Source organism: Hypomesus transpacificus, chromosome 22 (assembly GCF_021917145.1).
Source record: "Hypomesus transpacificus isolate Combined female chromosome 22, fHypTra1, whole genome shotgun sequence".
In the NCBI taxonomy this organism is placed as follows: domain Eukaryota; kingdom Metazoa; phylum Chordata; class Actinopteri; order Osmeriformes; family Osmeridae; genus Hypomesus; species Hypomesus transpacificus.
In genome coordinates this window covers 1,589,900-1,605,334 of record NC_061081.1, presented here as the reverse complement: position 1 = coordinate 1,605,334, position 15,435 = coordinate 1,589,900, and the positions used below count along the sequence as shown (strand labels likewise).

At 51.3% G+C, this 15,435-nt stretch overlaps 1 protein-coding gene across 1 annotated transcript; it reads left to right on the top strand.

Moving 5' to 3' along the window:
- Positions 1-218: 218 nt before the first annotated feature.
- Positions 219-15,136, top strand: wdr17 (WD repeat domain 17). The gene is made up of 28 exons (XM_047045426.1): positions 219-341; positions 421-604; positions 853-1,083; positions 1,400-1,651; positions 1,775-1,906; positions 2,536-2,717; positions 3,018-3,186; positions 3,471-3,562; positions 4,454-4,536; positions 6,195-6,281; positions 8,209-8,373; positions 8,728-8,930; positions 9,274-9,423; positions 9,970-10,100; positions 10,720-10,845; positions 10,927-11,082; positions 11,423-11,487; positions 11,601-11,733; positions 11,883-11,974; positions 12,138-12,237; positions 12,393-12,532; positions 12,839-12,950; positions 13,389-13,530; positions 13,692-13,794; positions 13,884-13,985; positions 14,227-14,325; positions 14,694-14,877; positions 15,002-15,136. The coding sequence occupies exons 1-28, from the start codon at positions 219-221 to the stop codon at positions 15,119-15,121; spliced, it is 3,858 nt and encodes a 1,285-aa protein (XP_046901382.1). The 3' UTR covers positions 15,122-15,136.
- Positions 15,137-15,435: the final 299 nt, after the last annotated feature.

Sequence of the window (15,435 nt, the reverse complement as noted above, 5' to 3'; positions counted from 1 at the left end):
AGATCGAGAGAGGGTCAGGGAAGGAGAGCTAGAAAGTCACATGTCTGATCACCCCTTCCACCCCTAATACTGCTGTATATGGGATTGTTGTTGACAGCTCTTGGTGTTGGTAATCGTCGGGTTTGTGAATATTCAATCAATATTAACGTTGGTTTCCTTTCTGTGTGCATGCCTGTGTGTGTGTGTGTGTATGTGTATGGGTGTGTGTGCAGGATAACATGTCCCAGGTCAAGCAGGTGGGTCTGCTAGCTGCAGGCTGCCAGCCCTGGAACAAAGATGTGTGTGCTGCCAGTGGAGACCGCTTTGCCTACTGTGCCACCCTGGCCATCTACATATACCAGGTGTGTGTGTGTGTGTCTCTGTGTTTATCTGTTTCCATGTGTTCCATAACTAACTCCCCCCCACCCCCCAATCTTCCAGTTGGACCACAGGTATAACGAGTTCAAGCTGCGCTCCATCATGTCGGAGCATAAGAAGACCATCACTGCCATCTCCTGGTGTCCTCACAACGCCGAGGTGTTTGCCAGCGCCAGTGCCGACAACCTCCTCATCGTGTGGAACGTGGCAGAGCAGAAGGTCGTGGCGCGGCTGGACAACACCAAAGGTACCGCCGGTGGGGGGAGGGGGCCACCAGCACACCTGTATGAGGGCTGGGGGGGTGTGTGTGATGTGTGTGTGTGTCTGACCTGTATGTGTATATGTGTGTGTGTATGTGTGTGTATGACCTGTATGTGTGTATGTGTGTGTGTGTGACCTGTATTTGTGTGTGTCTGAGCTGTATGTGTGTATGTATGTGTGTGTGTGTCTGACCTGTATCTGTGTATGTGTGACCTCTGTGGCTGTGTCTCGCAGGCATCCCAGCGTCCGTCAGCTGGTGCTGGAACGCCGGGGAAGGCGTGGCATTCGTGTCCCACCGCGGGCCGCTCTACATCTGGGTGACCAGCGGGCCGGACGCCGGCGTCACCGTCCACAAGGAGGCGCACAGCTTCCTGTCTGACATTTGTCTGTTCCGCTGGCATCCTGTCAAGAAGGGCAAGGTGGTGTTCGGACACACAGACGGCAGTCTGTCCATCTTTCAACCAGGTAGGTCATGGACTGGGACATGGTCATGGTACAGGGAGTCAGGTGGCTGAGCGGTTAGGGAATCGGGCTAGTAATCTGAAGGTTGCCCGTTCGATTCCTGGCCGTGCCAAATGATGTTGTGTCCTTGGGCAAGGCACTTCTCCCTACTTGCCTCGGGGGAATGTCCCTGTACTTACTGTAAGTCGCTTTGGATAAGAGCGTCTGCTAAATGACTAAATGTAATGTAAATGTACAGGTGGGCAGCTAAACAATTGACAGACAGATGGGAAGGTATACCCTCTATATAACCCTTACCCCACCTGGTTCCTCTGTCTAGGAACTAAGAACCAAAAGCACGTATTGCGTCCGGAGTCTCTGGAGGGGACGGACGAGGAGGACCCAGTGACGGCGTTGGAGTGGGACCCACTCTCCACAGACTACCTCCTGGTGGCCAATTTGCACAACGGCATCCGATTGGTGGACTCCGAGTCGCTGACCTGTATCACCTCCTTCACCTTCCCAAGCGCAGCTGCCTCCGTGCAGTGTCTGGCCTGGGTACCCAGCGCCCCGGGAATGTTCATCACTGGAGGTCTGTGATAGCAGTGTCTGCAACTCAGTGCTCCATGGATGATTCTCACTTGGTTTAATGGTTAGGGGTCAGAGGTTGGGAGTAACATTGGCAGGTAACTGATTGTGTTGGTCCTCCCTCCAGACTCCCAGGTGGGGGTTCTGAGGATATGGAATGTGTCCCGGTCGACTTCTCTGGACAACTTCAAGCTGAAGAAGACCGGCTTCCACGCGCTGCATGTCCTGAACTCCCCTCCTGCTAAGAAAAGTAAGAACTGCCTCACACAGGGGTCACACAGGGGTCACACAGGGGTCACACATGGGTCAGACTGTCAGACATATTTATCTATCAACATTGCACAGTCAGTCGACGAACAAGTTTAAGAAAGCTTTATTGCTTGCAGCCGCAAGGAGACAAAACATCACGCGCCATTGTGCTTACAAGTTTGTCTGCTAGCATGTTGCGCTAGCTAGCTATTTAAGCAACCCCGCTATTTACAGTCATTGGTTAAGACAAAGGCATGCAAATGTCCCATGGCTCTTCTTCATTGGCTCCATTGCATAGACCTGGCGCGCCTTTGCGCCTGCGTGTGTGCGTGTGTGCGCTCTTTGACCCCTCCAAGCTTGACCATATGATTCACCCCACACAGATAAGGCCACACATCTTTTATGCCCTCTCCAGTAAGAGAGAGTGGTCAGCTCAGGTCACCTTGTTTACGTGTGCCTCGTGTTACCCAAAGTTCAGATTTGGGGGTAGGCCTCTCAAATGTTTTACATCTTCAATTTTTCCATCACAGACAGGGGTCACACAGGGGTCACACAGGAGTCAGAGGTTAAAAGTTACAGGTCTAACCGTGGCGCCCCCCCCCCCCCTCTCACCCCCTCCCCCCTTTCCTTATATTCCAGCACTGGGCTCCCCCACAAAAAGCCTGCACATGTCATCCACCAGCGAGGCGGTGCCGCCCCCCACCCTGTCCCAGAACCAGGCCTTCTCCCTGCCGCCCGGGCACGCAGTCTGCTGCTTCATGGACGGGGGGGTGGGACTCTACAACATGGGGGCCAAGAAGTGGGATTTCCTCAGAGACCTGGTAGGACTGGGGGGCCACATGTTAGATATCTCTAACCCTAGAGGGTATATTTCTGACATATGATGGTCATATGTATGCATGTATTTATTTAACAGATGCTTTCATCCAGAGGGACACGTAGGGAGGGTTTGAACCTCTGCAACCTCTTCATTAGCAGTCAAATGCTCTGGCCCTGCTAGCTATACCCTTCCACTATTTATTCCCATATCTCTCTAATCCAGCTGGTTATCTTAAAATGACTCTAAATGCAAAGACCATATTTCAGGGTCATGTAGAGACCATATTTCTGTGCTGTTTCAGGGTCATGTTGAGACCATATTCGACTGTAAGTTCAAGCCGGACGACCCTAACCTACTGGCCACAGCTTCGTTTGACGGAACCATCAAGGTTTGGGACATCAACACATTGACTGCTGTCTACACATCGCCTGGCAACGAGGGCGTGGTTTATTCACTGTCCTGGGCCCCTGGTAGGACACACACACATTAACACACACACTCGCATTACACTTATTGTAAAGTTGTCAATACCTTTCTCTCTGTTGCGTGTCTGCGTTTGTGCATGCATGCATGTGTGTGTGTGTGTGTGTGTGTATGCGTGTGTGTGCGTGTGGTTGTGTGGTGTGTGTGTGTGTGTGTGTGTGTGTGTGTGCATGTGTGTGTGTGGTTGTGGGGTGTGTGGGTATATGTGTGTGTGCATGTGTGCGTGTATGTGGTTGTGGGGTGTGTGTGTGTATGTGTGTGTTCCCTGAAGGAGACCTGAACTGTATAGCGGGAGCTACCTCTCGCAACGGAGCGTTCATCTGGGACGTGAAGAAAGGCAAGATGATCACACGCTTCAATGAGGTCAGTTTCCATGGTGATGCTAACATTGGCTACTATGGGATGGGTACACTGGTTACTGTGACAAAGGTAACTGTTGGCCCTTTCCCCCCCCCCTATCTCTCTCTCTCTCTTTCTCTCTCTCTCTCTCTCTCTCTCGCTCTCTTTCTCTTTTTCTCCCTCTCTTCCTACGGTCTCTGCCCCCTTCTCTTCCACCCCCACTTCTTTCCCTCTCCCACCCTCTCCTCTGTATCGCCCCGCATTTTCCCCCCTCACTGCTGTCTCACCCCTCCCTCCCCCCCTCATTGCTGTCTCTCCCCTCCCTCCCCCCCTCACTGCTGTCTCTCCCCTCCCTCCTCCCCTCACTGCTATCTCACCCCTCCCTCCCCCCTCACTGCTGTCTCACCCCTCCCTCCCCCCCTCACTGCTGTCTCTCCCCTCCCTCCTCCCCTCACTGCTATCTCACCCCTCCCTCCCCCCTCACTGCTGTCTCACCCCTCCCCCCCTCACTGCTGTCTCACCCCTCCCCCCCTCACTGCTGTCTCACCCCTCCCTCCCCCCTCACTGCTGTCTCACCTCTCCCTCCCCCTCCTCACTGCTGTTCCACCCCTCCCTCCTCCCCTCACTGCTGTATCACCCCTCCCTCCTCCCCTCACTGCTGTCTCACCTCTCCCTCCCCCTCCTCACTGCTGTTCCACCCCTCCCTCCTCCCCTCACTGCTGTCTCACCCCTCCCTCCTCCCCTCACTGCTGTCTCACCCCTCCCTCCCCCCCTCACTGCTGTCTCACCCCTCCTTCCCCCCCTCACTGCTATCTCACCCCTCCCTCCTCCCCTCACTGCTGTCTCACCCCTCCCTCCCCCCCTCACTGCTGTCTCACCTCTCCCTCCCCCCTTTCCCCTGTCTCCAATTCACAGCATGGGAAGAATGGAATCTTCTGTATCGCATGGAGTCACAAGGACTCAAAGAGGATCGCCACATGTAGTGGAGATGGATTCTGGTCAGTATCCCTCTCTCTCCCCCTCTCTCTTCCCTCTCTCTCCCCCTCTCTCTTCCCTCTCTCTCCCCCTCTCTCTTCCCTCTCTCTCCCCCCCTCTCTCTCCCCTCTCTCCCCCCCTCTCTCTTCCCTCTCTCTCCCCCTCTCTCTTCCCTCTCTCTCCCCCTCTCTCTTCCCTCTCTCCCCCTCTCTCTTCCCTCTCTCTCCCCCCCTCTCTCTCCCCTCTCTCTTCCCTCTCTCTCCCCCCCTCTCTCTCCCCCTCTCTCTTCCCTCTCTCTCCCCCCCTCTCTCTCCCCCCCTCTCTCTCCCCCTCTCTCTTCCCTCTCTCTCCCCCCCTCTCTCTCCCCCCCTCTGTCTTCCCTCTCTCTCCCCCCCTCTCTCTTCCCTCTCTGTCTCCCCCTCTCTCTTCCCTCTCTCTCCCCCCCTCTCTCTCCCCCCCTCTCTCTTCCCTCTCTCTCCCCCTCTCTCTTCCCTCTCTCTTCCCTCTCTCTCCCCCCCTCTCTCTTCCCTCTCTCTTCCCTCTCTCTTCCCTCTCTCTCTCCCCCTCTCTCTTCCCTCTCTCTCCCCCCCTCTCTCTCCCCCCCTCTCTCTTCCCTCTCTCTCCCCCTCTCTCTTCCCTCTCTCTTCCCTCTCTCTCCCCCCCTCTCTCCCCCTCTCTCTTCCCTTTCTCTTCCCTCTCTCTTCCCTCTCTCTCCCCCTCTCTCTTCCCTCTCTCTTCCCTCTCTCTCCCCCCCTCTCTCTTCCCTCTCTCTTCCCTCTCTCTTCCCTCTCTCTCCCCCCCTCTCTCTCCCACCCTCTCTCCCCCTCTCTCTTCCCTCTCTCTTCCCTCTCTCTTCCCTCTCTCTCCCCCTCTCTCTTCCCTCTCTCTTCCCTCTCTCTCCCCCCCTCTCTCTTCCCTCTCTCTTCCCTCTCTCTTCCCTCTCTCTCCCCCCCTCTCTCTTCCCTCTCTCTTCCCTCTCTCTTCCCTCTCTCTTCCCTCTCTCTCCCCCTCTCTCTTCCCTCTCTCTTCCCTCTCTCTCCCCCCCTCTCTCTTCCCTCTCTCTTCCCTCTCTCTTCCCTCTCTCTCCCCCCCTCTCTCTTCCCTCTCTCTTCCCTCTCCCCCCCCTCTCTCTCCCCCCCTCTCTCCCCCTCTCTCTTCCCTCTCTCTTCCCTCTCTCTTCCCTCTCTCTTCCCTCTCTCTCCCCCTCTCTCTTCCCTCTCTCTTCCCTCTCTCTTCCCTCTCTCTTCCCTCTCTCTCCCCCCCTCTCTCTCCCCCTCTCTCTTCCCTCTCTCTCCCCCCCTCTCTCTCCCCTCTCTCTCCCCCCCTCTCTCTTCCCTCTCTCTTCCCTCTCTCATCCCTCTCTCTTCCCTCTCTCTCCCCTCTCTCTCCCCCTCTCCCCCCTCTCTCTCCCCCCCTTTCTCTTCCCTCTCTCTTCCCTCTCTCTTCCCTCTCTCTCCCCCCCTCTCTCTTCCCTCTCTCTCCCCCCCCTCTCTCCCCTCTCTCTCCCCCCCTCTCTCTTCCCTCTCTCTTCCCTCTCCCCCCCTCTCTCTCCCCCCCTCTCTCTCCCCTCTCTCTCCCCTCTCTTTCTCCCCGTCTCTCTCCCTTCTTTCTCTTTCTCTGCCCTTCTCCCCCTTGTCTCTCTCTTTCCCAGAGTGGTAACCATGTCTGTGTTTGTTCTTAGCATAATTCGGACCATCGATGGAAAGATCCTTCACAAGTACAAACACCCTTCTGCTGTGTTTGGCTGTGACTGGAGCCAGAACAACAAGTAAGGCCTCAAAGTACCAAAACAAACCCTAACATTGACCAACCATAACTAACCCTCACCCAAATGAACCTTAACCATATTTAATCCTAGCCTTAATTAATCTTAACTAACCCTAACCCAAATGAACCTTAATCCTGATTAACTCTAAGCTTGACCAGCCTTAACTAACTTTGACCTTTACAATCTTCAGTTAACCAAACCCTAACCCTCTGGCTGTCTAACCCTTACCCATATACAGTGCCCTCCAAAAGTATTGGAACAGTGAGGCGAATTCCTTTATTTTTGCTGTAGACTGAAAACATTTGGGCTTGACATCAAATAATGAACGTGAGACCAGAGATCAACGTTTCAGCTTTTATTTCCAGGTATTTACATCAGGATCTGATGCACAACTAAGAAAATATCACATTTTGTTTGAATCCACCCATTTGTCATGTGATCAAAAGTATTGGAACAGATATACTTAAAACATATTTAAGTGAATAAGACTTAATATTTAGTTGCAAATCCTTTGCTTTCAATAACTGCAGCAAGTCTGTGACCCATTGACGTCACCAAACTTTTGCATTCTTCCTTTTTGATGCTTTCCCAGGCTTTCACTGCAGCCTCTTTCAGTTGTTGTTTGTTTTGTGGGGTTCCTCCCTTCAGTCTCCTCTTAAGCAGGTAAAATGCATGCTCTATAGGGTTTAAGTCTGGAGATTGACTTGGCCAGTCTAATACCTTCCACTTCTTGCCCCTGATGAACTCCTTTGTTGTTTTGGCAGTGTGTTTTGGGTCGTTATCTTGCTGCATGATGAAGGCTCTGCCAATCAGTTTGGTTGCATCTTTCCTTAAATTGGCAGACAAAATGTTTCTGTAGACTTCCGAGTTCATTTTGCTGCTGCCATCATGTGTTACATCCTCAATGAAGATTAATGAGCCCGTCCCAGAAGAAGCCATGCAAGCCCAAGCCATGACATTACCTCCACCGTGTTTCACAGATGAGCTTGTGTGTTTGGGATCATGAGCAGTTCCTTTCTTTCTCCAAACTTTAGCCTTTCCATCACTTTGGTAAAAGTTAATCTTTGTCTCATCAGTCCATAAAACTTTGTCCCAGAATTTTTGAGGTTCATCTCTGTACTTTTTGGCAAATTCCAGCCTGGCCTTCCTATTCTTCTTGCTAATGAGTGGTTTGCATCTTCTGGTGTAGCCCTTGTACTTTTGTTCATGAAGTCTTCTGCGAACAGTAGATAGTGATACCTTCACTCCTGCCATCTGGAGGTTGTTGCTGATCTCACTAACAGTTGTTTTAGGGTCTTTCTTTACAGCTCTCACAATGTTTCTGTCATCAACTGCTGATGTTTTCCTTGGTCTACCTGTTCGACGTCTGTTACTTAGTACACCAGTAGTTTTCTTCTTCTTCAGGACATTCCAAATGGTTGTACTGGCTATGGCCAATGTTTCTGCAATGGCTCTGATTGATTTTCCATCTTCTCTAAGACTCACAATTGCTTGTTTTTCACCCAAAGACAGCGCTCTGGTTTTCATGTTGTTTTCACCTCTGAATACAGTCTGCATAGACAAAACCTATCTTACCCAATCTGAACCTGAGTGTAGACATTCAGTGGTATTTATTGATTGAATAATGTATGTAATAGGACACACCTGGGCAACAAAACACACCTGTCAGTCACATGTTCCAATACTTTTGCTCACGTGACAAATGGGTGGGTTCGAACAAAAAGGTGATATTTTCTAATTTGTGCATCAGATCCTGATGTAAATACCTGGAAATAAAAGCTGAAACGTTGATCTCTGGTTTCACATTCATCGTTTGATGTCAAGCCCAAATGTTTTCAGTCTACAGCAAAAATAAAGGAATTGGCCTCCCTGTTCCAATACTTTTGGAGGGCACTGTATATCTCTCCATCTCTCTCTCCCTCTCCAGGGATATGATAGCGACAGGCTGTGAGGATAAGAATGTGCGTGTGTACTACCTGGCCACCAGCTCTGACCAGCCTCTCAAGGTCTTTAGCGGCCACCTGGCCAAGGTCTTCCACGTCCGCTGGTCTCCCCTGCGAGAGGGCATCCTGTGCTCCGGCTCTGACGACGGGTATGTTTGATTTGAGCCTCATGTAGAGGTGGAGTACTGCCATGATGAGATGTAAATGTAAATGATTGATAAGATGAGGATGGTGATTAGGTTGATGACAATTGACATGATGATTAAGGAGATGAAGATGATTGAGATGATTGAGGTAATGATGATGATGAAGACGACGATTGAAATGATGATGAAGAGTATGATTGATAAGATGAGGATGGTGGTTAGGTTGATGGCAATAGACATGACGATTAAGAAGATGGGGATAATGAGGAAGATGATAGAGATGATTGAGGTAATGATGATGATGATGAAGAGGACGATTGAAATGATGACGACTCAGATGAAGACGTTGTTCCCCAGGACGGTGCGTATCTGGGACTACACGCAGGACGCGTGCATCAACGTGCTGAGCGGCCACACGGCGCCGGTGCGCGGCCTGATGTGGAACACGGAGGTGCCCTACCTGCTGACCTCCGGGTCATGGGACTACACCATTAGAGTGTGGGACACCCGGGACGGGACCTGCCTGGACACCGTCTACGACCACGGGGCAGACGTGTACGGTACGGAAACTACCCAGACCCCTGACCTTTGACCATATACTATTACTGTCTTCTCTTCCCCTGACTTCTGACACTGTACCTTTGATCCTGTACAAGCACAATATGGTCTACCCTCGACCCCTGACCCCTTAACATTTACATTTAGTCATTTAGCAGAGGCTCTTATCCAGAGCGACGTACAGTAAGTACAGGGACATTACCCCTAGGGTGAAGTGCCTTGCCCAAGGACACAATGTAATTGGGCTCAGCCGGGAATCGAACTGGCAACCTTCAGATTACTAGCCCGATTCCCCACCGCTCAGCCACCTGACTCCCCTTAACCCCTGACCTTGTACCCGAACAGGCCTGACATGCCATCCCAGCAGGCCCTTCACCATGGCATCCTGCTCCAGAGACTCCACAGTCCGGCTGTGGTCGCTGACGCCCCTGATAGCCCCGCTGCTGGTCAACATCCTCACTGACCGGCCCTGGGACGACATTATCGGCAATACTGGTGGGTCGGCTCACTGGCGGAGTGTGCATGTGCCTGTCTAGTGTGTGTGTATGTGTGTTTGTGTGCGTGTGTGTCTCTAACCCAGCGATTCCCAACCTGTGGGCCACGGCCCACTAGTGGTCCATGACGGTAATGCAGGTGGGCCGCCAAACCAATGAAAACTAAAATAGGGAAAATAAATATCAAAATATGTATATATACTATTGGTAAATGATTATATCTTACAAATTTTAAAATTATATTTTGTCTTTAGTTCATCATGACCGAAACGCCAATAGTAATGCTTGGAACGTTGACATTTGACTGACATTTCCACTTGCATATTCCCACTTCAATTCACTATGCGCTCATTCCTTCCTTCGTCTTCTTTCAAATACATTTAGCTGTGAAAGCAAACAGTTTGGCTTCCATGGTGTTGTTACACATGTGTGATGATAAGCGTGAATTAAGTGAACGGTTGTGTTGTTGGGGGGGCCGCAAAACTATTAGAGTCACTGCGTGGAACAGTTTGTGAATGGCTGCTCTAACCGGTGTATGTGTTCCCAGACAGAGCCATGGTACCAGGAGCGCCCCCCCTGCTGTGTGGGAAGGTGTGCAGAGACATCAAGCAGGACCTGGACAAGCTGACCAGCGAGGTGGGGTCCAGGAAGCTTCGCTGCTTCTCCGAGTGCTTCTCAGTAAGACAACAAGCCCTGGTGGCAGCCGCGCCTCACTGCACACGCCCTGCACTGCAGCCAGCCAGGAGGATACACCGCACTGCACACACCCTGCACTGCAGCCAGCCAGGAGGATACACCTCACTGCACACACCCTGCACTGCAGCCAGCCAGGAGGATACACCTCACTGCACACACCCTGCACTGCAGCCAGCCAGGAAGATACACCTCACTGCACACACCCTGCACTGCAGCCAGCCAGGAGGATACACCTCACTGCACACACCCTGCACTGCAGCCAGCCAGGAGGATACACCTCACTGCACACACCCTGCACTGCAGCCAGCCAGGAGGATACACCTCACTGCACACACCCTGCACTGGACCTCTTGATCTGCAGTCAAATGTCCCACCACTGAGCTGTACCCACAGTTAGAGGAGAGGAGTGAGAGATAGTTAGAGTCACTGAGTATAGTTATAGTTATCCAATGAGGGTGAAAATGTAGGAATATAGTATACTTAATTTTTACATATTTTTCACATTTTATTCATTAGAATCTATAGCTGGAGTTATGAAGTTTCAGTCCAGTTGGGCTTATGGCTTGTAGGCCTCTCACAGCTGTGTGTGTTGCACCTCCAGCCTCCAGGGGGCAGTCACAACCTGTGGGACCTGGTGGCCGTGATCATGGGGCAGGACGACAGCCTACTGCCTCAGAGCTATGGCAAGAGTATCATGCACATGAAACACCTGGTCCGCTTCAAGACAGTGAGTCCTCTCCACCAATCACTGACTCTCCTGCACAGTCTCAACCAATCACTGAACGGTGTGTGTTTGTGTATTCCTCAGTCCGAGGCTCAGGAGCTGACCATAGTGAAGATGTCTAAGTTTGGAGGAGGCATTGGAGCCCCCAGCAAGGAGGAGCGTCTGAGGAGCGCAGCAGACATCCACCTGAGCCTGGGCCAGACCCAGAGATACTGTGAGCTCATGGTGGAGCTGGGAGAGGTGCGTCTGTTTGTGTACGCGCTCTACGTCTCTGCCTGTGTGTGTCTGTGTGTGTCTGTGTGTTTGTTTTTGTCCTCGTCTGTATGTAGCTGTGTGTGTGTGTGTCTTTGTCTGTAATTATCTGTGAGCGTGTTTGTATGTGTTTAGCAGTCTGTGTGTGTGTGTTTACCCGTTTAGTTAAAGCTGCCTGTAATTGCCTTTTGACACAAAAAGCTGGCTATGGTAGGAACTGTTCTCTCTCCTCCCTCCTCCTTACGTTCTCACATCTCTCCTCCCTCCTCCTTACGTTCTCACATCTGTCCTCCCTCTTCTCTACTCCACCTCTTTTTTTTCTCTCCAGTGGGACAAGGCCTTATCTGTGGCTCCAGGAGTATCTATGAAATACTGGAAGAAGCTCATGCAAAGGTACCTTCTAGAACCTCTCAGAACCATCTAGAACCAAGTCTTTTCCCATGTTATAGGACCTTTTAGATGAACCTTTAGCTCAGCAGGCTAAGCCAGTCCTGTCTGTGCTGTAGGAGAGCTGACCAGTTGATGGAAGAGGCGAACCATGATGTCATTCCGTACTGCATCGCCACGGGTGACGTTAGGAAGCTAGTGACCTTCTTCACCTCCAGAGGTCAGCTGAAGGAGGCGCTGCTGGTCACCCAGGTAACGCACCCATCCTGTCGCTGTTCATGTCGTTCATGATGTTGATGACGTAACAGATGTAGATAATGATGTCATTGATGATGTCGTTATTGTGTGGTAATGTTATTGATGTTGCTGATGATGTTGTTGTTGTTGTTGACATGTATAAGGGAGCGTGTGAAGGCAACATCCACGTGCCACACACTTCCTCTATTAATCACACCGTTACCCCGGAGACAGATGACCTGGAAGCCTACCATGGGTATGTTTCTTTGCACTCTCCTGGGCAGCTGGCTTTGGAGGAGCAGTGTCACATAAGTTCTTAGAACTTAAGAGTTAGGGTGTTTGGAGTAGTATGGGACTGTTTTATTTGTATCTGTGTTAGGCGGCTCATATGGTGTGTTTGATTTGTCTCTCTGTACCAGGCTGCTACACAAGGTGTGTAAGGAGCTGGCGGAGTGGTATTTCCAAGATGGCCAGGCCGTTCTGGCAGCCTGCTGCCACCTGGCTGTGGACAACATGGAGGTGAGCACAAGACTGAGACACACACGTGTGTGTGCATGTGAATGTATGTGTCTACAGGAAGCCATGACCAGTCTGATCAAAGAAATGTGTGTGTGTGGACTGGTATGTGTGTGTGTGTGGATTTGGATGCGTATGTGTGTGTGTGTGTTCCACAGCTAGCCATGGCAAATCTGATCAGAGGGAATGAGTTGGAACTGGCTGTGTGTGTTGGGGCGGTCCTCGGAGAACCAGCCAATCAGGCCACGCACTACGTCCTCGAGCTATTGGCCAGAAAATACATGACCATGCCCACATGGTAAGTATTGGCCACACCAACCTTCAACACTCGGTCTGGCTCGGCTTCATCATCTTCATCTTCATCAGTACTTTCACAGTTGTCTCTGTCTCTTGTAGCTTCCCCTCAGTAGGAAACAGGTAAACTCATGTCATGCACTCCAAAAGCTGGACCACAAATCACTATTGACTGTCTTGATCTGTGTCAGCCTGTATCAACACCGATCATATCTATGAACTGGTTCCTTTCAGTACAGACCCAAATGGATCTATCGCTATTTGTGTCAGTATTTGGATCGATCAGTATTGATGTGTTGTCTTTCTGCAGGGATCTCGCCGCTGACCTACTCCACATGATCCCAGATAACCAGCTCCTATTGGCCAAGCTGTGTGCCTTCTACCCTGGCAGCACAGCCGACATCAACCAGCTTCACAAGAGAGTAACTACCCCATCACCCTAACTACCCCATCACCCTAACTACCCCATCACCCTAACTACCCCATCACCCCCATCACCCTAACTACACCATCACCCTAACTACCCCATCACCCTAACTACCCCATCAACCTAACTACCCCATCACCCTAACCCCAATTACCCTCTCACCCTAACAACGTCCACACACTAACCACCACTACCCTAACTATACCTTCGCTCTCAACCTAACTACCTATCACCCTAACTACCCCATCAGCCTAACTACCCCCTCACCCTAACTACCCTATCACCCTAACTACCCCCTCACCCTAACTACCCTATCACCCTAACCAACCCCTCACCCTAACTACCCCATCACCCTAACTACCCCCTCACCCTAACTACCCCCTCACCCTAACTACCCCCTCACCCTAACCCTAGCACCCTGGTGTTGTTCCAGTGTGGCCTGCCCCCTGTGGAGGAGAGTGAGAGCCTGGCAGAAGCAGCTCTCTCTGAGGGAGACGTCTTCAACGCTGTCAGGCTCCACCTGCTCAGTGCCACGCCAGAGAACGCACTGTCCATAGGCATAGCACACGTCAAGGGTAGGCCTGAGCGTACGTGTGTGTGTGGCCTTGTGTGTGTTTTTCACATTGAAGTGTGCGTGCGTGTGTTTCACATACAAGTGTGTGTGCTTCACGAGTGAGTGTGTGTGTCACCTTGGAACTGCTTTTCATCGCTGTAATCCCATGTCCCGCCTCTACAGAGCAGCTGAGTGGTTCTGATTGGACGGTAGAGTCTGTCCATCCAATCCTGGATCTGCTGAGCTACATTAGGACAGACCGCCTCATTCTGGCTAAGTGTACTGAGTAGGTTTGACCCCTGACCTCTGACCCTTAACTTAAACCCATCATTTCAACAATTCAAAAAGTAACCTGTGTGTGTGCGTGTGTTTCAGACAGCGTAGTGAGCTACTGATTCTGTGTGGTTATGTTGGGGCATTGCTGGCCATCAGGAGACAGTACTGCAGCATCGTACCAGCTCTGTATGAATATACCAGGTACTGACCCTGACTTCAGCTCTGTATGAATACACCATTAAAACTATAGGCATTCTATTTCTGTAACTGCACAACTGCTAATGTATTCATTTGGAAGATGCTTTCATCCAAAGCAACATACAGGGGGAATTTGAATATATGACCTCTTAATCTGCAGTAAAATACTCTAACCTTAACATGACTAAGACACCCTATATCCTCTCTTCTTCCCCCTCTCCTGCTTCCCCCTTTCCTCCCACAGCCAGCTGATGAAGAGGAGGGAGGTGTGTGTTCCTCTGCAGATCAAGCAGCTGTCAGTCGAGCTGGAGGCCTGGACAGCCTGCACACACACCCTCAACACGTCAGTGACACACACACACATCACATACATAGCCTCAGTTATGTGTCATGCCACCAATACATTTACATTGAGTCATTTAGAAGACGCTCTTATCCAGAGCGACTTCCAGTAAGTACAGGGACATTCTCCCCGAGGCAAGTAGTGTGAAGTGCCTCGCCCAAGGACACAACGTCATTTTGCACGGCCAGGAATCAAACCGGCTACCTAGTGATTTATAGCCCGATTCCCTAACCGCTCAGCCATCTGACCCCAAATAACGTGTTGTGTTTTTGCATACGTGTATGTACCTACGTGTGTGTGTGTGCATGTTTGTGTGAAATGGTGTGTGTGTGTGAATGTATGTATCTGTGTTGTGTGTGTGCTGCCAGACCTCCAGATGAGGCCCCCAGCACCCCCCCGTCGGAGGCCCAGAGGGTGGAGTTCTCTCAGCTGCAGAGCCGTATCCAGGGGGCGGGGCTCCTGTGGCTGGAGGGGCCGGACTACGTGACGGGCTCCAACCTCCCCAGCCACTCTGACGTCCAGGTCTCCTGCTTCACTGGCAACAGGATACAGGTAAACCTGTCAATCAAACGGAAACAGGATACAGTCAGTCATAGAGCCAATCACAAAGCTCAAACAGCCTGTGATTGTGTGTGTGTGTGTCTGTGTGTGGGTACGTATGTGTGTGTGTTCTCAGGGTCCAGTGTTTTTCCTGGAGGACGGGAAGTCATCCATCTCACTGAACGATGCTCTGATGTGGGCCAAGGTGAACCCCTTCTCTCCACTCGGAACAGGAGTACGCATCAACCCCTTCTAGACCCCGCCCACCCTCTACTGACACATCTGATTGGTCATCCTCCGTGGGCAAAGCATGGAGTGCACCTGCTCCTGTCCTCTATCTGAGAGGATGAAGGGATGAGCACCACAGAGAAGAGAGGGAGGAGAGATAATGAGAGAGGGATCATTGTGATCAAAAAACCCAATTGTCTTATTGCTTTCCTGAGACGGTTCTGCCGTCTGGCCAATCACTCACCAGTCTTAAATCTTGTAGAATGTTACAGCTTCTACAATGTAATATCTTCTAGAACATGTCGGCTTTCTGGCCTCTTCTGAGCCTCTTGTAGAACGCAG

Coding starts and splice junctions, on each gene's coding strand:
- wdr17 (XM_047045426.1), top strand. CDS start 219: ATGTCCCAGGTCAAGCAGGTGGGTCTGCTAGCTGCAGGCTGCCAGCCC. Junction 8,374..8,727: donor TGCTCCGGCTCTGACGACGG/GTATGTTTGATT, acceptor GTTGTTCCCCAG/GACGGTGCGTATCTGGGACT. Junction 12,238..12,392: donor TGGCTGTGGACAACATGGAG/GTGAGCACAAGA, acceptor TGTGTTCCACAG/CTAGCCATGGCAAATCTGAT.